This window comes from Kogia breviceps, chromosome 5 (assembly GCF_026419965.1).
Source record: "Kogia breviceps isolate mKogBre1 chromosome 5, mKogBre1 haplotype 1, whole genome shotgun sequence".
NCBI classification, from domain to species: Eukaryota; Metazoa; Chordata; class Mammalia; order Artiodactyla; family Physeteridae; genus Kogia; species Kogia breviceps.
The window spans coordinates 44,083,037-44,105,377 of NC_081314.1; the positions used below are offsets into that span (position 1 = coordinate 44,083,037).

The 22,341-nt window shown below is 37.7% G+C and overlaps 1 protein-coding gene across 4 annotated transcripts in view; it reads left to right on the forward strand.

Moving 5' to 3' along the window:
• Positions 1-912: 912 nt before the first annotated feature.
• The window catches only part of GFM1 (G elongation factor mitochondrial 1), a 42,834-nt gene continuing 21,405 nt past the window's right edge, over positions 913-22,341 (forward strand). Inside the window, exons 1-11 of one of the 4 annotated variants that reach the window (XM_059065519.2) lie at positions 913-1,735; positions 3,031-3,183; positions 4,508-4,640; positions 5,094-5,298; positions 7,250-7,366; positions 10,823-10,973; positions 14,443-14,597; positions 15,164-15,248; positions 17,586-17,723; positions 19,481-19,582; positions 21,250-21,306. In XM_059065519.2, the coding sequence (XP_058921502.1) occupies positions 1,637-1,735; positions 3,031-3,183; positions 4,508-4,640; positions 5,094-5,298; positions 7,250-7,366; positions 10,823-10,973; positions 14,443-14,597; positions 15,164-15,248; positions 17,586-17,723; positions 19,481-19,582; positions 21,250-21,306 (1,395 nt within the window). In that variant the 5' untranslated portion in view covers positions 913-1,636. The remainder of the gene's footprint in view (positions 1,736-3,030; positions 3,184-4,507; positions 4,641-5,093; positions 5,299-7,249; positions 7,367-10,822; positions 10,974-14,442; positions 14,598-15,163; positions 15,249-17,585; positions 17,724-19,480; positions 19,583-21,249; positions 21,307-22,341) is intronic. The other 3 variants (XM_067033914.1, XM_067033913.1, XM_067033912.1) reach the window with 3 other exon arrangements.

The following is a 22,341-nucleotide window of genomic DNA, read 5'->3' on the forward strand; positions in this document are numbered from 1 at the left end:
AGTGTTCAACATTAATGGATTGATTCATCAAAGTAAATCCTTTACTAAAAATACATGGATGATATACAAAAAATAAGTACAAAATTCATCATTGAATCTCTGGTTTTTCTTTCCTTGTATCCTGTAATTTACTCTGATTTCCATTTATTTGATCTTATTCATTTAACAAATATTTATTGAGCACCTAGCACAGCAAGGGGTACAGCAATTAACAAAACCAAATCACTGTCCTTGTGTAACTTACATTCTCATTGGGAGAGTCAGACAACAGACAGCTGTGTAAAATGTCTGGGTGTATCTAAGAAGAGCTCTGAAGGAAAATGAAGTAGTGCAGCAACATAGGGAAGAGCTTGCTGTTTTAGAAGAGTTGGTCAGGGAACACCTCACTGATAGAGGATATTTGAACAGAGAGAAGAAGGTAAGGGAAAGAGCCATGCTGGTATCCGGAGGGGAGCACAGGCTCTGGTCATGTGAGGATCAGCCAGGAGGCCAATGTGTCTGGAGGAAAACGAGCAAGTGAAGTAGAGCTACACTGGTGTGGCTGCTCAAGCAAGACCTTGTATTGTAGGTGCTTATTCTGAAGGTTAGGGGTTTTTTTAATTTAGTTATTTAAATATTTAAGGTCATTAAAAATTTCAGATTAAAAAAATTAGTTATGAAAAATTTCAAGCCTACACAAAAGTAGAGATGACAGCAACTGGTTGAATGATTTCAGCAGAAAAATGACATGGCCAGGCTTAAAGGGATCCCTTTAGTTACTGTGCTGGGAATAGACTGAGCAGTCTCAGGGCAGAAGCAGTGAGGTCAGTTAGGCTCTTACAGTAATTCCGTCGAGATAGCAGCGCTTTGAGAGGTGGAGAGAAGCTGCCGATTCTGGATCTATTTTTGAACGTAGTTCCCATAGCATATGCTGACAGACTAGACCAGCAGAGTCAAAGAGTGGTTCAAAGTGACATTTTTGGTCCGGGCAACTCGAAGAACAGAGTTTCCATTTATCGGATGCGGAAGACTGCAGAAGAAGGTTTTGGTGGAAGATCATTAGCTCCTTTTTTGACATATTAAGTTCGAGATGCCTCTAGGAGATCCAAGTGGAATCCTCAAGGATGCTGTCTTCTCTATGGACTGGACATATAATGTTTAACATCGAACAAAGATGGAACATTTTGAAAGGAGAAAAAGCACTTGTAGATAGTTCATTATTTTTCCACGTTCTTTACAGGTCAACCTATAGATTAATTATTTTTTCATATTTCTGTAGTAGCATAGATAATAATTTTGCATTTTTTAACGTAAATTCTATTATAAACGTCTCTCCACTCTGCTGTATGGGGAAAACAACCACGTTTAAAGGCTGCATCTTTCTGGGAGCGTGCCAAAACCCTGATTAGCTCCGCAAAGCGACTGCACTTCCTCTTCCCAGTCGGCAGAGGGCATCCTGGCAGCGGAGGGCGCTGCTCGGCTCTGAGAACCGGAAGCTTCTCCCTCTCTCTTTTTTTCGCCTCTCCCTCTCATGCTTTGCACCTGAAGTGCTCTTCCGGCACTGGTTGCAGGCGTGCCACTGAACGCGTCTAGTAGTGGTGCTGGTTGCTGGGCAGAGCCGGAGCTGCGGGACCTTCGCGCCTGTTCTGCGCTCGCCATGAGGCTGCTGGGAACCGCCGCCGCCGCCGCCGCCGCAGCTGTGGAGAGCCGGCCGCTCCCGCGGGTCTCCGCCGCCCTGGGCTGGCAGTGGAAGCAGGTAGTGTAGTCCGGCGGGGCGACACCGTACCACGGACTGTCCCCGGGACCTTGCGGTGTGTCCGGAGCCAGGGAGGAAGTGACACTCTTACGCTCCCTGGTACCTCCTTACTGACAGCTCCGAATGTGAGCTGTCGACCTCAGGGCTGAAGAGCCCCTCGGTATCTGCACAGCCGCTGGTTATTAATGAGCAGCGTCTCGGTGCGCTGGGAGGTTCGGCGGCCTCCGATTTACGGTTAAGCCTCTTAGTTTTGGTATAACTTAGAGAGGAGAGGTGACTGGAGTGAAGGTCGAGACAACGGAAAAATTAGTGTGTCCAGGGCTCGAATCCAGGGCTTCTGACTCGTTATGCCGTGCTCTTTTCATTACAGAGTGTCGTTGGTCTGATCCCTCTTTCAGCTGACCCTGGGTTATTTGATTTGGAGCCCGACCCTCCCAGCACCTTTCTTTGGTTCTGTGTCTGCCTTTTGTGGGGGGCGCGGGGAGCGCAGAGTGGACTAGGATTAGGTAGGAGTTGAGCCTTTCCTGTCATGCAGACCTCCTTTGCTTTGCTCGCTGACATCCGTGGGATTTAATCAACCAAGTGCCGATCACCCAGATTCCATTTTACCCAGGTTTTCCAAGTTCTTCCCTTTTCCCGTAAGTGGCTGCAGTGCGTTTTGGATGGGCAGTCCTATATAGAGAGATTTATATTGTGTCTTGTTTCCATAAATGCAGGATTTCCCATCACCACTAGAGTAAAATAAAGTTGTTGTTGTTGTTTTAATGTTACTGTTTTGGGGCGAAAAGGAATTGGAAACCTTTTGTGGGCTGCCTTGAAGCTATTGGCACCACTGCATAGAGCATATAAGTCCTCAAACGTCCTTGCTAGCTGTGAACTACAGTAAGGAGGGAGGGGGAAAAATCAAAGCAAAATTTAGAGTAAAAACTATATTTGCTATTAAAGTAGTTGCTGGGAGCTGTTTTTCTGATTTTATCAGCCCCAGTGTATATTTTCAAACCTGTGCCATTCGGTAAAAGTATCTGTCCCCTTTTATTTATTTAATTTATTTGAATATATCTTTTCTGACTTATTTATTTTTAAGAGTATGTCTTTTCTGTTCTCTCTTGCAGCCTCTTCTTTGGTTACAGGAGTTGCAGGTTGAGACATTCATTCTTTTGCCTTTTCAGACAATCTCATATGACATTTTGTGTCCATTGAGATTTCTTGGAGGAAAGATATCCACTAAACCCTTTCTAATTGTCCACTGTTTTCTCATGAAAAGTGCATTGAATTGAGCTCTCTTATTTTTTCAGGCTAATTGGAAGATTTGCCGATGGTGTTCATCACGGGTGATACCTAATGAAAAGATACGAAATATTGGAATCTCAGCTCACATTGATTCTGGGAAAACTACATTAACAGAACGAGTGCTTTACTACACTGGCAGAATTGCAAAAATGCATGAGGTATGTGGTTCATGGTTGATTCCATTAGTTTGTCCTTGGTTTTAATTGTTTTATAAGGATTTAAGAAACTTCACAAACCTGAAAGATTAAAAGAATATTAACAGGGCTTCCCTGGTGGCGCAGTGGTTGAGAGTCCGCCTGCGGATGCAGGGGACGTGGGTTTGTGCCCTGGTCCGGGGAAGATCCCACATGCCGTGGAGCGGCTGGGCCCGTGAGCCATGGCCACTGTGCCTGCGCGTCCGGAGCCTGTGCTCCGCAACGGGAGAGGCCACAACAGTGAGAGGCCCGCGTACCACCAAAAAAAAAGAAAAAGAAAAGAAAAGAATGGTAACAGTGGATCTTTAATCAGAGTCACAAAATGGATAGATCAGGTTGGCTTGAAATGTTGCTCTGAGGAATCTTTCTAGAGACCATCACTGTGGGTATCCTGAGTAGGCTGGGTTTTTTTTTTTTTTTTTTTTTTTTTTTTTTGCGGTATGCGGGCCTCTCACTGTTGTGGCCTCTCCCGTTGCGGAGCACAGGCTCCGGACGCACAGGCTCAGCGGCCATGGCTCACGGGCTTAGTTGCTCCGCGGCATGTGGGATCTTCCCGGACCGGGGCACGAACCCGTGTCTCCTGCATCGGCAGGCGGATTCTCAACCACTGCGCCACCAGGGAAGCCCTAGGCTGGGTTTTTTTAAAGAATGTTAAGTCAATATGATGTACCCTTAAGTCGCCATTAAAATAATGTTTACATACTTTTAAATGTTATGGAGGGATGTTTATACTGTTAAGTGGAAAAGGGGTTTAAAAGGAGCTTAATAGTTAAAAAAATACATATGTCAGGAAAGAATTATTTTAGAAAATCTTGAAACTCTCCTGAAGACATTACATATTATTGAGTAAGTCAACTCTCCACTTTAAAATGTTACTTCAGATGAAGATCATCTCATTAAATCACAGACTTTAAAAGCTGAATTCTTCCCACCCAGACCTCAAAGTCCAAAAGAAACACAGCAGGAAAAAAATCTCTTCTCTGAACATCTCACAGACTAACACAGGGCTGGTGGGCAGGAACAGTGCAGATGGAGCGAGGATGTGGCTCTCAGACCAGGTAGTGCTCAGTGGTAGCAGCTGCCGAACATGGCAAGGAAACAACGGTTAGAGTTAATAGAGGGCAAAACCTGTAATCAGTTTTCCACTCCATGAGATGATATGGTTTGACAGTTAGGTTTCTCTGAAAATTGCATCAGTTAACTATCTGTGTCCTGGTTCCATCTGTGAAGATTTCTTTCCTTCTTGGAATGCAGGGACAGAAATCTGAATTGCTGTGCTTGTGTTTAGGTAAAAGGTAAAGATGGAGTTGGCGCTGTCATGGATTCCATGGAACTAGAAAGACAAAGAGGAATCACTATTCAGTCAGCGGCCACCTATACCATGTGGAAAGATGTCAATATCAACATTATAGATACTCCTGGTGAGCTAAGTTCTTGGTTTTATTGCAGCTTGTTTTGGCAGTGGCATATTTAGTTCTTTCCTCTACCATGATCTAGCTCATTTTTGAGTATCAAATAATACTCAAAAGTGTGACTGTGAATTCCCTATTAGAGAAATCTGACTTGGGACCTAGAATACTTCATCCTTAAGTGGTTTCCTTAAAAAATAGTGCAAAGAAATTGTGAATAGGAATGTTCTTACCTTTTACATATTGCAGCTGATTCCAAAGATGCCCATGCCCTAGTATCTTTTGAAGTGATTTTGTTGAGCCCCTGAACTTTATGGTAAGTGAACAGTATTGCTGGTTTAAGGAGTTCATAGTTTAATTAGAAGACTTACATAATGACCAGAGGTAGAAGAACTTTTACTTGTACATGTTGTAAAAATTCATACTGGTTTTTGAGACCCTGACACAGTTCTCTGTCTCATTTAGGGCATGTGGACTTCACAATAGAAGTTGAAAGAGCCCTGAGGGTCCTGGATGGTGCCATCCTTGTTCTCTGTGCAGTTGGAGGGGTGCAGTGCCAGACTATGACTGTTAATCGTCAGATGAAGCGCTACAGTGTTCCATTTCTAACTTTCATTAACAAACTCGACCGAATGGGCTCCAACCCAGCCAGGGCCGTGCAGCAAATGAGGTACTGAACCTTAGAACAGAGAGGGGGTGATGATCCGGAAAACAAACCTTACATCCAGAAGGACAGTTAATTCAGTGTCATTAAGCTTTATCCTCTTACATTTTTTTTTGTTTTTAAAATTCATCTATGTGTATGACTTATCATAGTAAATGGAACACTAAGGTCCATAGTTTGGTTTGTGATGTGATTTCATCAACTACTTTCTCTGTAAAATGGAAGAAATATGACTTAAATTTTAGGGAGATTTGAAGGTGAATTCAGAAAACCATCTGGCAGTTTGTAGTGTTTTGCTCTAATTAGAGAAGTTATAATCTAGGGTAGATTCTAAAAGTACTGTGCATTTATTTAGACAAACCTAGAGGATTATCTTCAATTTTAACCTTCATTTGAGGAATTTTAATTAATGACTTAAATTAGTATGCTATATTCTCTTGCTTTTATTTGTTAACATATTTGTTAAGACAACAGCAATACTTCCTTTCTGAATCAGACATAACCCAGTGGTATTGATATGATTTTACATTTTGCACAATACTAGTGTTTCACACAGCCTTTGAAAAGAGTTGGAGTTTCACTTTTCACCTTTTGTAGATCTGTAAATGTAGCGGTAGAGTTCCTACCCAAGTTTCACATGGCAGAGCTGATGGACGTAGGCAGTAAGGTTTGTGGTGGTGGAGAGACTAAGAGTGATGTGTCTGACGACAAAAGATACCATGTTGAGGAACTTTAACTGACAGTATTGCTGTGTGCTCTCTGATGGAAGTGATGTTTCTGAGAACATGAGAGTGAAATTTTTCTTTATTGGGCATTTGTAATACTTTCTTGGGATAACAAAACGTTTTCACTTTTTTTTTCTAATTATATTTTACTTGTGGTTGGCAATAGATGGTCTCTTTGCACCAAGTTTTTTCCTGAATTCCAGGCAGATTCTGTTTCAGCATTTATTTGACTACTTTGGTTCTTTCTTTGCACAACTCCCTTTTACCTGTTACCTCATTTTGTAGTTCCCATTAAACAGATCTTGAAACTTCTGAATCTGGCCTCTGTGTCTTAACTTTTCTACCATACTTTCTCATACTTTCTGTCTCCTAATTTTTCACTGGGTTATGAAAGAATTTTTGAGGTCAGTCTTCCAACTCACTAATCTGGTATTCATCTGCATCCCTTCTGTTATTTAGCCTGTTTTTTGTTCTTTTTAATCCCAGCAGTTGTGTAGTTAATTTCTATAAGCTTTCCCTTTTATTGTGACATCTTTATTAATATAGGTAATCCCTTTTTAGATCTTTACATTTTATTTTCTTCTAGTAACTTTCTCTTTGGAGGTTAGTACCATTTCTTGAGCTCCTACCTCTCTTTCAAGCTATTGATTTCTTTCAGATATTTGGTGGTTCTTAGTTATCTATCCATAGTTATGGATGGGTACCTAGAATCTAGAGCATAATTAGCTAGAGCATATTTCTACTTGAGTGTAAATCCCTGCCAGTGAATGTAATTTCTCTTTGGTGATTGTGCCTGATTGAGGGTACAGGCCGATGATGAGTGTCTGACTTTAATATCCACTCTAAGGTTTTTCCCCCTAAGGAACTTCCTTTTCAGATAGCTATACTCAGCTTCACTAGAGTCAGCTGATCCAAGAATGAGATGTGGGTACAATTATCCCACCATCCTTTAATTTCCTGGCCAACCACTCAATGACCTGTTTTCCCCTCTTCTGTTTCTGATCCAGGGTATTCTGGGGATCTGATGGGAAAATACGTATCTTAACAGTTCTTTTTGTTGCCCAAATAGGGTTGAGGCTTCCTGAGTCTGTTCCCAAATGCTTTTGTATCCTCCACTCTGACCTGCTGATCAGTTCCACAGATCTGCCATTAATTTCTTTTTATATTTATTTTGTCATTTCAAAGGAATTTGGGGAGTAAAAAAGGGGTAAACATGTATTTTTATTTTTCAGGTCTAAACTAAGTCATAATGCAGCATTTGTGCAATTACCCATTGGTTTGGAGGGTGATTTTAAAGGTATTATAGATCTTATTGAGGAACGAGCCATCTATTTTGATGGAGACTTTGGGTAAGTGTTAAAAATATACTATTCTATTAAAATCTTATATTTTAAAAAGTATCAAAGAGAAGGAAAAGGATGAGTGCTTTCAATATAAACTTCTTTTTGAAATGTGGCTGGAAGAATATCCTCTAAGATGATTTTGTTTTAATGCTTTTAATCCTAATTACTTCCCATTTTGCTTAGTATTCATTCCAAGGGAGAGTATGTTACTCTTTGGATGATATATTTATATCGCATTATGATATTCACGGTGTGGTAAAAAGAGACCTTCAGCTTGGGCTAGTGATGTAATATCTCTTTTTCTACTTGTTCATGCATTCATCCATGCATTCATTCATTCTGTAGACTTTTCTGGAACAGATACTGTGTTCTGTGTATTATAAAAACTGGGAAGAAAATAGGGATCATAAATATTTCCTCTACCTACTTCATGGGATTACAAAAATAAAAAGATTAATATATAAAAGAAGTTAAAACTTGTATACATGTGGTTTAGGCAATACAAAAAGCAAATTGGTAACTTTTGATATGGTTTTGGTCCATCAACCAACTTTTGAAGAGACCTTTGCATACAAAGCATTGTAACTGTGCAGTGGTTATCAAACTATGGCATTCAGAAAAATCACCTAGAGAGCTTATTAAAACACAAATCTCTGGATTCACCTTCAGAGATTCTAATTCAGTAGCTGTAGGGTGGGCCTGGAATTTGCATTTCTGGAAAGCTCCCAAGTGGTGCTGATGTTTCAGGTCTGCAGACCACAGTTTGAGTGGCACTATTCTAGACAATTTGGGGAGTCAAAAATGAACCTTTGTTCTGAAGCGTGGACCCAGTAGCCTGGCAGTTCTCTCTGAAGGTCCTTTATTAGGGGTTTCCTTTTTCTGCTATGGAACTGAGATTGCTGGTCTGGCAGGTGGGTGAAAGGCATTATGATCAGTTAACTATATAAAATTTATCCTTATCGACCGTCTTGTAGGCAGGGAAAAGGTCAAGCCTATTCAGTGGACAAGGCATTTCTCACTCTTACTTTTTGTTTGACAACTAATTAATGACACCTAAGTTTATCTCTCACTCCTTAGAATGTAAGGGACAAGGATTTTTATCAGGTTTATTCGCTGCTGTGTACCCAGCCCTAGAATTGTCTGGTACAAAATAGAGACTCAAAAAATATTTTTAAGTAAATGAATAAATCTGCTTCCCCAGAATTACCAGGGCACACGTTTCTGTCTACTGAAGCAGCAGCTTTTAAACATTGTTGTACATCAGAACCACAGGTGGAACTTCTTAACATACCTGTCCCCTTTCCCAGCCCTAGACCACTGGGTATGTACATTTTGAAAGGAAGATTCTGACGTGAAAGACTAAGAAGCAGGGAGCTTGCTAGAATGGAAGAAATTAAGTTCTGAAGGCTGTGAAGAGCATTCTTTAGGACAATAAGAATTATTTTCTGACTACTTGCAATTATTTGCAATTGGCTTCTTTTCCCTTTTTTTTTTTAAGGAATGTGTTTTCTGAAAAGCTTGTTATTTTTCGACATTAGATTCCATTTTTAAAGAAATACTTTAAAAATGTTAAGACTGATGTTTCTAAATATCAAGTATATCCATTTCTCTGTTGTGTATTTTATTTGTGACTCTTACCTATCTGGCCCCTAGAGGGATGGAGAACTGAGGTCAAGGTTGAAGAGTCTGTCATAATTAGTAACCTTTTTTTTTTTTTAACTACAGAATGGAGTGTTCTGTGTTAAAAATTGCTATTAATGAAAAGGAATAGTCAAGTCTCTAATCCTGCTTGTCAGAGACTGTGATATTCTTTTGTTTTTTTTTAAGATTATGAAAACTACTGATACATGGAGTTGTTTTTAATGTATTTATTTTTTTTTGGCTACATTGGATATTAGTTGCTGTGTGCAGGCTTTCTCTAGTTGCGGCGAGTGGGGGCTACTCTTCCTTGTGGTGTGCAGGCTTCTCATTGTGGTGGCTTCTCTTGTTGAGGAGCATGGGCTCTAGGCACGTGGGCTTCAGTAGTTGTGGCATGCAGGCTCAGTAGTTGTGGCACGCAGGCTCAGTAGTTGTGGCTCACAGGCTCTAGAGCGCAGGCTCAGTAGTTTTGGCACATGGGCTTAGTTGCTCCGCGGTATGTGGAATCTTCCCGGACCAGGGCTCGAACCTGTGTCCCCTGCATTGGCAGGCAGATTCTTAACCACAGCGCCACCAGGGAAGTCCTGACTGTGATATTCTGATTAATTTGGTTAATAGAATTTTCAAGTACAGTTGACCATTGAACAGTGTGGGGGTAGAGGTGCTGATCCCCCCGTGCAGTTGAAAATCCAAGTATAACTTTTGACTCCCCCAAAACTTAACTACTAATAGCCTACTGTTGACTGGAAGCCTTACCAATAACACAGTTGGTTGACACATATTTTGTATGTTACATGTTGTATTATTACAATAAGGTAAGCTAGAGAAAAGAAAATGTTAAAATCATAAGGAAGAGAAAATACATTTATAGTATTGTACTGTATTTATCAATATGGAGAGTAATACCTACATCAGTATTATATTATATGAGTCAAAGCACTGTAGATGTTATATGTATTACTAACACTAGATATCAAAAATGAAAAGATAAAATATGAAAAATTCATATTTATATACAGGTATAACAATTCATACATTGATAAGGAAGAAGCAGCACTATATTGCTTTAAGGTAACCTAGTGTAATTGATGTAATGCAGTAGCCTAGTCTGTATGCTAATGAATGAGTCGTTATAGAATTTTTTATGGCATATCATATAATCATATTCATAATACAGTATTGGAAGCATTGTGACTTAAAAAAAAAATTACTTACCTGTGATGATACACAGTTTTTTAATTATGTGAGAAAGGCATACTGTATGGTGATATAATTCTTTGAAAGCAAAGTTATAAAACAATAAGAAAACTAACACATTATTAATTTCATATTAAATATCACTTATCTTATTCCTACATAATGATAGGCTGTCCACTTCAATACAGGTTTTGTATACAGTGTTATACACATATATTTTTGCATGTTTATTGAAAAAAATCCGTGTATAAGTGGACCTATGCAGTTCAAACCTGTGTTGTTCAAAGGTCAGCTGTACTTATAGGCTTTGGAATCAGTTTAGCTTTGAATCATGGCTCATCTGTTTACTAGTAGTACAACCTTGAGCAGTTTGCTTTGCTTGTTTAAAGTATTTTGCCCACTGTTCTGAATTTTAAAGATTCACATTTTTCTTATTTGTGATTTTAATGCAAATATATCAGAGCTCTTATCTAGAATAATATTTTGGCCATTAGTTTATCTTTTTCATTGGTACTTATATGTTTAATTGAATATTCTTTTTTTAAATTAATCTTTATTGGAGTATAGTTGATTTACAATTTAACTGAATATTCTTAAAGTACCAAAATAAAACATTTCTACTTTTAGTCAGGTTGTTCGATATGGGGAAATTCCAGCAGAATTCAGGGCGGCGGCAGCTGACCACCGGCAGGAGCTGATTGAATGTGTTGCTAATTCAGATGAGCAACTTGGTGAGATGTTTCTGGAAGAAAAAATTCCCTCAATTTCTGATTTAAAGGCAAGTGCTCTCAAAATTAATCTTATATTAATAAGAAAAAAGAGGGGTTTTTTTTTTTTTTGCAGGGAGGGGACATGGTGCTTTTATGCAGGGGTTTTATTAATGAAATCTGAGCAAAGTTGTTTAACATAATTGGTTTCTTAAAAAAATACTTGACATGGCAAATTATTCTCTTTTTTTAAGTAGTGAGTTATGTGAAATGGGAAAGGAGTCATCGTTCTAGGAAAAAAGATACTTACACTGCCAACCTCTTGGACACAGTCTTATTAAGAAGAAGGAAGATAAACTAGAAATGTACCCTGTTGTACTATTTGGAAGGCTGTATAGATTTTTTTACTTGATTGTTCAGCTCTTAAAAAATAAAGAGAAGATCCCTGCCTAAGACTAGTGTTCAGTTTGTAAATAGACAGTTCTCCATAGAAGATAACAAATGGCCAATAAACACATGAAAAGATGCTCAGCATCACTAATCATCAGAGGAAGCAAATCAAAACCACAATGAGATACCACTTTACTTATTAGGATGACTATTATTTAAAAAAACAAAATAAGTGTTGGTGAGGATATGGAGAAATTGGAACCCTTGTGCATTGCTGGGGAATGTAAAATGATGCATGTGCTGTGGAAAACAGAATGGTGATTTCTCAAAAAAAATTAAACCTAGAACTACCATATGATCCAGCAATTCCACTTCTGTATACCCAAAAGAATTGAAAGCAGGGACTCAAATATTTGTACACCAATGTTGATAGCAGCGTGATTCACAATAGCCAAAAGTTGGAAACAACCCAATGTCTGTCAGTGGATGAATAGATAAACAAAATTGGTATATTCATACAATGGAGGGTATTATTTAGCTTTAAAAAGGAATCAGATTCTTATACATGCTACAGTATGGGTGAGTCTTGAGGATATTACATTAAGTGAAATAAGCCAGACGTAAAAGGACAAATACTGAATGATTCCACTTCTGTGAGGTACCCAGAATCGTCAAATTCCTAGAGACAGATAGTAAAATAGTGGTTACCAGGGGCTCGGGGAGGGAAGAATGGGAAGTTTAATGGATGCAGAGTTTCAGTTTGGGATGGTGAAAAGTTCTGGAGGTGTGGATAGTGGTTACAGCAATGTGATTGTACTTGATGCCACTAAACTGTACACTTAAAAATTGTAAAGATAGTCAATTTTGTTATGCATATTTTATCATAAAAATAAAAATCATAAAAATACTGATATTTATTTTGCCAAACCACTTGGTGCCCTTAGCAGAGATCAGGTAAGTAATTATTGTGTGTAAGACATTGCACTCAGGGAGTTTATAGATCAAATGCACAAGGAAAGAACCCTATTGAAGCTGAGATGCTTACTAATATATCTCATAGCTTGAGTTCTTTACTGTTCACAAAGGCCTTACCACCTCAGCTCTCTGATGAGTAAGGAACACCACGTAGGAAAGTATAGGTCTGGTCCTTAATTAAAGTCAAGCACTGTGTCCCAGGAGCCACAATAGAGAGTTAGGTTTCAATCTATGAAAGGGAATATGTCAGGGCTTCCCAGGACCACTCCCAGATTCTGTGATTCACTAGGAGTAAGGACTCAGCACATAATCACACTCATGGCTATGATTTTTTACAGTGAAAGGATACAAAGCAAAATCAGCAAAGGGTAAAGGCACATGAGGTGAAGTCCAGAAGAAACAAGGGGTAAGCTCCCAGGCATCCAGTGCAGTCTTTCAGTACTTGCCTGTTTCCTCCAGCAGCAAGTTGTGAGTGCACCTGTGAAATGACATCTACCAGGGAAACTCATTAGAAACTCAGTGCCAAAGTTTTACTTGGGGCTGGTCACATAGACACCCCTTGCCTAGCATGTACCAAATTCCAGACTCCCAGAAGGAAAGTAGATATTTAGCACACATCACATTGTTTGTACAACAGTATAGGCACAGTGAACCAGTCTTACCAGTTCTGGGAATACTGGGAACCTCCCAGAAATCCAGATCCCCAGGCCTCAGCCAGGGGCCCAGCCTTGCAAGCAGGCCTTTATAAGGAGGACAGTTTCAGCCCTGCTATGTTTACTGTTTTTTGCCAGGATACATGGGTGTACTTTAGTTTCTATGTTGTTGTTGGGTATATAGTTATTAGGGACCGTGGAAAGGCAATGGTTTTCAAGTGTGAATGTGATTCTTATAAAAGTAAGGGAAATTTTCGGGAAAATAAAGCTTTTGTTAGGCTGGTATAGGGTTAGCTTTTTTTCTATTTATTAACCACCCTCATGTGTTTCTCTATTCAATAGATGTAAAGTTAAGCGTGGTAAGATTCATATGTTCCTACTGTTGCATATAGGAAGGGCTGGAAAGTCAAAGTGTGACCTTGTGGCCTAGGGTAGCCTAAGTGTTTAGTGACCAAGCCATTTCTGGTTCCTAGCAACAGCAAAGGCAAGTGTTTTAAGCTAGCTCCAAATAGCAATTGCTTTCTTACCATGCCTATTTTCTCCTTTTTATACTCCTTTTATTGTGCTCAGCTGTTATCCTACTTTTCATTGTGATGTTTAGAAATTGTGGTTATAAATGTTTTGCTTTAAGCTTTTTAAGATAACTAGTTTTCTGTTTTTCCTGAGGACTGAGAAATAATTGTATGCAACTGCATATTTCTGCAGTGGTGGATTGTGGCCACAGCACAGCACTGCTGTTGGCCTCTTCCAGCTGTTAGAGCTAAAGATCCACTGCTCCCTCTGAGGCCAGTAGCCAGTAAGGAATGAGGCTGGGACACATGGATGGTGCTTGCACGAGGGCTTGGGACACGACCAGGAGGTCGTTATTTTAGAGCCTTGTTACTATCATGGCCCTTAATTTATGAGCAGTTTGTACTGTTTGGCTTCCTGTATGTATGTCCTTTAAAAAAAGAAAACAAATCAGTTAAATGTTTTTTAATAGGTAATACTTTCATATCATTTAAACATTTAACAACTATACAAAGGTACACAGGAAAAAGTCTCCCACCTGACTCCCATCTGCCCAGTTCTCTGCCCTGTCCCTAAAACAGGTTGCCAGTTAGTAGTTTCTGGTGTATCTTTCCAGAGACTCTGTGTGTGTGTGTGTGTGTGTGTATTGCTGTTCCCTCTATTTTACACAATTGTTAACGTACTGTTTACACTGTTCTGTGTGTGTGTTTATTTTCTATGTATGTGTGTATATATATATATCTTTTTCTTTTTTTTTTGCCAAATTGAAAGTTAGTGACATTCCAGGAGTGTTGAAAGCAGTTGCAGTGTTGAAAGTTAAATAGCCTTTTTTCTTTTTCTTTCTTTTGTTTGTATTTTGATTTTAAGTTACAGAGAATCTGATTCCAGTCTTCACCAGAGCCAGTACTCCAAAGAGTATCAATTCATTTCATTCATTTGTCGCTTTGTAATTGATCTGAAACACAAAATGTAACTTTAATATAAACTAATCATTAATTTTTTTCGTTTGTAGCTCGCAATTCGAAGAGCCACTCTAAATAGGTCATTTACTCCTGTCTTTTTGGGAAGTGCCTTGAAGAACAAAGGAGTTCAGCCTCTTTTAGATGCTGTTTTAGAATATCTCCCAAATCCATCTGAAGTCCAAAATTATGCTATTCTCAATCAGGAGTAAGTCTTGGAAATTGATTTTTAATTTATGCACAAAGACTTTAACATTTGTGCACTGGGAAAGTATTTAAGAATGGTTCTTGTAGTTGTGATTGTGGGTTTTTCCCCATAATTTACAAAAATCAATCTCCATTTCTATTTGGGTAACAATATTGGCATAGAGAAAAATATTTACCTTCCCATATCATATTCTATTTGTAAGTTAGAAATATGATATATTTCATTACCAAAGTTTACATCATTAGAAAATTTACTCATTTGGAACCAATTGTATTTTTTTTAATGCTTTAAGAAACAAAAATTTTGAAGTTCTCATTGATAATTTTTCTTTTTCTGCCAGACTATTTCTGCATTTTTTATTCTGCTCTGGTCCTGTCACAATGCAGTAATTAAGGCCAGAAAAGTTATTCTTATTGATCCCTTTCAGTGAAATTTCACTTATGAATCAGCCCAGAAATGTTTACTGCACATGTGCTTCTTCTCAGATAATATTCTGATGAAACAAACTGATATAAAAGAAATATCAAATATTGCAGCTCATAAATGTGTATTTCTTTTATTTTAAGTGACTCACAAGAGAAAACCAAAATCTTAATGAACCCCAAAAGAGACAATTCCCATCCATTTGTAGGCCTAGCTTTTAAACTGGAGGTAAGTTGCTTTCTAATGTATTTAACTGCTATATGTGGAAATTTTCTTTTCTATTAGGCTTTTATTCCTATTATAAATCTTAGGAAATATTTGGTTACAGGTTTCTCCACTGTAAAGCTACTTTCCCCTCGACCCCGTTCCATATTGACTGACTCTTTAGAAGAAGGTTCCTGGGCACAGCCCACACTTAAGGGCTGGGAATTATTTTCTTCCTCCTTGAGGGAGCAGTATCTATGTAAGTTATTTGAGATTCTTCTCTATAGGAGGATTGTCTTTTCTCCCCCATATATTTATTTATTCAGTCATTTATTTTTATCAGTATGGATTCATGGATATTTGTTTTGTACTTTGAGTTATAATCCAGTGGTATGTTACTTATTTTGTTGCCAGATCGACCAGTTTTGGCCATTGGAGCTGTTTCACTTGGCTTCTGTGCCCCTTAGACATTCCACCATATTTTGCTTTTTTGAATACTTCCTTACTTTCTGGCACTACAGGATGCTCCAGGCTTATGTTGTATATTCCTTGCCCCAGCCCTAGAATCAGCCATTTCTCTAAGAGCCCTGATTTCTTTTAATTGTGAATGGTATTAGAAACCAAGATTTGGGGACTGGGTGTGCTTTTTGTTGTGTTATTGCTTCTGTGTATAATATTTTAAGTGGGGATAAAAGTTGGATAAGTTGAAAGTGTTAAAGAGTGGTTATTTCTGGGATGGAATTATATTGGGGGGGCTTTTTCCTAGTTTTTATTTTTAAATTTTTACAATATGCATTTTATTACTTCTAAAACCAGAAAAAGTAATTTTAAGTTAAAAAGTAGAAATAACATTCCAGTGACAATTTTTATGCATAAAGCTTTTTAAAATATATATTTAGGAATATTTTTCTTAGGATCCTCAGAATTGTAATTATTGAGTAAAAGATATGAAATATTTTAATATTTAATGGTTTATATTGCCAGATTGCTTTTATACTCTCAGAATTAATGTATATGTTAGATTATTTCAATGAATCTTTATCAGCATTGAGTATTGTTTATAAAAAATCATTACTGATTTCATAAATGAAAATTGTATTTTAATCCTTCATCTTGCCTTAATTCCTAATAATAGAGAACATTTTTCCATATATTCATTATGGAATTGTATTTCCTCTTTTGTAATTGCCTCTTTATTTCTTTTGTCTTTCCTTTTTTAAAATTAGAGTCAAAGTGTTTTACTTATTTGTACGAGCCTTTCTCTAATAAAGTTTTTTAAAAAAACAATTCGCAGTTTAAAATTTACGTAGACAAATAGTCTTTGTCTTTAGTCATTTTCTCATTTTTAACCTATAAATCTTCCTCTTTGATTATATTTTGTAAATATTTACTTTTCTTTCTACTTTTTTGTGGTGGGGTTTCTTGTTTTTTTCATTGTTAATCCAGTTGGAATTTATTTTGCTGAATGCTGTTAGGTAGGATCTAAATGTATTTCCTCTGCCTTCAAATAGAAGACCAATTGTCTAGGTACCAGTTTTTGAACAATGTTATATTTTTTCATTGATTGTCATGTGTCCTTTATCTTCTATTGACAAATGAATTAAACATTTTAGGTATTTATACTATACCCTATGGGCTGTTCAGTTTAATTTGTGCTAGTTTTATACTATTTATGTTTTGGAGTATTTAATATATTCTTATATCACCCAGAGTTATTTTCTATTTTTATCCATTCTTCTAATATTAAAGTCACTAATAAAATGTTTAAAAATTCCTCTTCGGATTTTTATTGCCATTGTGTTAAACCTGTAAATTAACATGGGAAGAATTGGCAACTTTTAAATACTTACCTAATAAGTTAGGTAAGTGTTACTCTTCAGGAGGAAATGATCCTTGATTATTCATTTTATATTCAGTCACTTTACAGAACTCTTATTTGTATAGCTTTCCAGGTGATTCTCAAAGTTTCTCTAACACGTAGTTTAACTAACAATGTTAGTTTCTCCAACATTGTTGTCTTTCTAATAATTATACCTTATTTTTATGTCTTCTTGTATTAAACTGAACTTATGGAATAACTTCCTTATTATATAAATTTTAAAACTTTCTCTAATAACTTATTTCAGAGGAAGCAAAAGTAGTATCTTGGATTTTGATATCAGAAAGAACAACCATTTAACTTATCTGTATTCAAAACTAGTATTAAAGTAGTTTATGACAACAAACTCTGAAGCATGTATATAAGTTGTACTACTAAAACTGATAGCAAATATTTGAAGGTAGTTGTGAAGTTTTCCTCTTAATTTTGATTCCTGTGTTTCTTTTTTATTCTTTCTGCCCTTATCCAATCTTGACTTCTAGGCAGGTCGATTTGGACAGTTAACTTACGTTCGAAATTATCAAGGACAGTTGAAGAAGGGTGATACCATCTATAATACAAGGACGAGAAAGAAAGTACGGGTGCAACGGCTGGTTCACATGCATGCCGACATGATGGAGGCGAGTACCTGGGCATTGTTGGGAGATCAGAAATTTCTCTAATGCAAGTGAAATACATCTACCTTCTTGGTATCCTGAGCCCCACAAGAAAATCACTTCTAGTTGAATGTGTTTTCCTAGCTTCTTCCTTTTTCGTTAGGTGGGCTATAATTCTCATGTGGCACTTTGGTGTAGGCTAAATTAGCACATGTGAGGAACACATTTTAAACCACCATTTGTGAGTTAGCTGTATTTCCTCAGTGGCCAAGGTTAAGGAAAAGGGACATGAGTTCCCTAAGATTCATAGCACAAGATTCAGCACTTTCCTCAAGAGCTATCCTTACGAAGAGTATAATAGGTTTTTAGGACAGTGGAACTGTGGTTCTCAAAGGTAAATGAGAGTAATAAATTCATACGTAACTTCCCACATTGTTCAGTAGATTTACTTCCTGAAATATGGAAGTAGAACCAACTGCCAGAAGGGCCATATTGATGCCAGAATTCATCTGAGCATTTAAAACCTCTGAAGGTCTAGTCTGGGAGATAAACTTTGGCTTATGGCTTGAATTCTTGAATTGGCTCTGAATCTGTCCTAGCCTTCTGTGGTCCATAGGGTTAAGGCTTGGCAGGAATACCAAGTGTGTGAGGTTGTTTCCTTGCACCCTTTCTCAATTCAGCTGTATATTCCTAGAGAAATTTATTAGTATAAGCAAAATGTTACGACATTCAGAAATTATCTCCTGGAAAATGAATAGGCAGTCTTTCAAATTAGACATCAGTGTTCTTTTTTTGAGAGAGGCAGCAGGGGGCAGGCTAGAGGGATTAGTGATTGTCACAGCTCTTTCATGGGCCAGAAGCTAGGAGATCTGTACAGCTTTGTAACCATTAGAGGAAGACACACACACACTTGCTCATTCACAGCCACAGCTGTTATTAATGAACTGTCAATATAAAAAAAGACTAGGAAGTTTAGAGGCACCAATGCTTTATTCTTAGATTTCCTGTGTTTTTTTAACTGCCTGCATCTGTGAGAAATTAAGATTATTTTAAGTACAGTAGACTCCATCCTCCTGCCTTTGTTTTCCAAAACTTCCTTTGCAGGTTTTCCTTGTATGCCTTTGTCATACGCATCTCATTGTTGGACTGTGGCAGCACATATAGTACTACATGTTTTTTGTTTGTTTGTTTTTCTTTTTTTTCTTTCTGATAGAATTTTATTTTTTTGAATTCATCTTTTTAAAATTTATTTCTTAATTGAAGTATAGTTGAATTACAATGTTGTGTTAATTACTGCTGTACAGCAAAGTGACTCAGTTATACATATGTATATATACATTCTTTTTCATATTCTTTTCCATTATGGTTTATCACAGGATATTGAATATAGTTCCCTGTGCTATACAGTAAGACCTTGTTGTTGTTTATCCATTCTATACTACATGCTTTTTAATTCTGTAGAAATAACTTTAGAACCATGAGGCTCTGTGTTCTGTCAATACTGCAGATCCTCCAAGTAAAGATGCCATAGCTTGTAATTTCCATTTAAAGTAAAATCTTGTCAGTTGAGATGTGGTTTAAATAAGGGCCCTGTTGAAGGTATATCTTGCCGTGGTTGATTGTTGGTGTTGCATTGATTCTGTCTCATTCCTTCTTTGTGGAATTCATGGTGAGACTCTGCCACGTTTGTTTGTGTACAATGTGTTTATTGTGCAATTACTTTTTAGTTATGATGTCCTGGTTTGTATACTTGCAAGTATCGTATTGTATTCTTTCTTTAGGATATTGAGGAAGTGTTTGCCGGAGACATCTGTGCATTGTTTGGCATTGACTGTGCTAGTGGAGACACATTCACAAACAAAGATAATAGTGGCCTTTCTATGGTAAGTCATTTAACTTCAAAGCTGTTTATCACTTGCGTTTCAAAAGTCTATGTTTTAGTACTTCAGAAAAACAACCACAGAAGTTTTCATTGAGTGCCACAGGCATCAAGTGTAGATTGGTTGTGGCTCTTCTAATGTCAACTAAACAAGTGCTCTGTTAGCTAACTTACCTGGTTTTTCTTAGTAAAATCATTCCACCATTCTCCAAGGTTTAGCATGGAGGGAAAATCTCCACCAGGTAACCTGGCATGTGTAGCACTGACTCCTGCCCTGAGATCTGCCTCCCCATTGTGGGCACACCTCTAATCGCTGTCACCGTCCTCAGGCTAGTCCCAACCAAGTGCTCCTTCCTTATTAACTCGGCAGCTGGAGATTGGACCCTTCTCTCAGTCCCCTAGAGAACTGTAAGAGCAGGCTGTAACGTTTAGGCTAGACTCCAGGGGCAGCATGACAGAACGGAATTGTGCCCTGCAGGCAGGATGCAACTAGACAGTCCAACTTACTGTACACAGCCTGCCTTGTGGAACTCATAGGTCCCTTTTCATCACTGAGGGAGACTGAAGGGAAGAGCATGCTTGGGCAATTGCCGCCTTTCAGTCCCTGCCTTTCAGTCCCCTTTACTCCTCCCCTTTTTGCCCCCACAGGACAGCAGGCTCTTGCACAGTGTGACCATGTGTTCGTGAGGGTGCTCTCTCTCCTGAATTCATTCAGTAGAGGATGAATATGAGTACACAGGGGATAGGTGATTTGCAGTGAAGGAATTTACAGTGGGTTGTTTATGTAAGAACTGGTCCAGCCTAACAGATGAGCACTATAATAGCTCCTGTGTCATATGATGAATTCTTAATTTTATAATTTAGCTTTTTTGTATAAGATACTCTCTAATGTCTGTGGTTTTACGTGTGGAGTTAGGACACTACAAAAATCATAAATCTGTAAAGGTTTTTGGGGGATCTAGATAAGAGGACTTTTTGATAAGTATTATTGATGAGGCTTTTTCTAAACTTGTCATTACCAATATGAAGGGACTGGAGGTTGTGGGAAGTACTCAGGCGTTGAGGCAAATAGACCCTGGTCAGTCTTAGCTCTGCCCTGTGCTACCTGCTGGCCCTTGGCCAAGTTAGTTATTCTTCTTGCCAAGCCTTTAATGCTTCTATTTGTAAAATGGGGATAGTAATATCTGCCTCTCAGAGTTGTGACTGATTAAATGAGATATCATACGTATAAAGAATCTAGTCCCTTTCTCTGCTTCTCTTATCAGTGATGGCAGTATATTTTGATTAAATAACTTATCAGAAGATAGCTATAGGAGATGTAGCCACTAGCTAATAAGTATTCCACATCTCAGCATTTGAATTCATTATACGTAATGATTATGTTAAACTGAAAGTGTCAACGAACTTAAGGGTCTTAAACAGTTAAGGAAGTAAATAGATGCTTTATTTTTGTTATTTTGGGAGGGAGGAGATCATATAAATGGACACCTTTATATATTAATATATTCATTTATTTAAGGAAAAACAGACCAAGATATATTTGTCTACCCTAAGATGTTGACTAGTATTTGTCTTTTGTTCTATTGTAAAGGAGAACATTAAAATTAACCCATCCCTGACACATACGGTACTGTATTTGAATTCTTCTCTGTTCTTTGAAAAATATTTTAGGAGTCAATTCATGTTCCTGATCCTGTCATTTCAATAGCAATGAAGCCTTCTAACAAGGTAGGAGTTTGATTTAACGCTCAGTATATCACAGTAAAAACTTAAGCTCTTTTTTGTCTGTCTCCACAATGCACATGGTGTCTTGTGATAAACAGCAGTCTTATGGTCTCTATTTCCTCTTTTGGTATTCAGATCACCTTTTAAAATTTACCAGTCTATTAGTAGTAAGTACTTCACAGTATATTTGAAGAAGTTGATGGTATTAAAGTATTCATGAGACTGTGCTTTATAACTCTTTACTATAGTAAAAGTATATCATTGGCTCTGCAGTGTTAAGTGTGAGTAACTTCCTAGATTCAGATCATAAGAGATGGAAAAGAGGCAACTGAGGCATTTATCCTAAGTTGCAGAAGAACCTCACTGTAAAGTGTATTAAAATATTGCATAGATTAATTGCCTCATGGATTATAATACATCTCTACATCTGTGGTAGTTATGAAGTAAATGTCTGACTAAAACATGGAAGGCCTGCAAACAAGACTGTTTTGACTCACTTTCAAATATAAAGTTTTATGATTGGATTTGATGTCATTTAGCTTTTTAGCCAAAATTGCTTGAATAGGTTCTGCATTTGCATTGCTTGTCATTGGAATTAGTCCTGATCTTGACACATAATTGTTTAGTTCTTAAGTTAGTTACATTCATAACAATTATTTTAACATGATATATTGACTCATTCATGCATTGAGTGAACATTTTATGATCTCTTGTCATCTGGGTACTATCATTTACAGAACGTATTCTGATTTATTGTCTTGTAGATATATTAACAGCAGCTACTTCATCTATTTTGAGGAACTGAGATTTTCCAGGCCCTTCTCATTATAGAAAAGGGAATGTTGAGGTGGCAGGAAACGTTCAATCACTCTATCTCAGAAAGTTGAAAGGCGAGCTTTACATCTTACCACAGTAAGATGCCACAGTTTGCTCCAAGTGCTTTGCCAGATTGGTTGCTTTTCCCTTCAGAAGATGAAGGACTTGAAGTTAAAGATATTATTCTTCTTTATTCCTAACTCCAGAGTTTATGTAAGACAT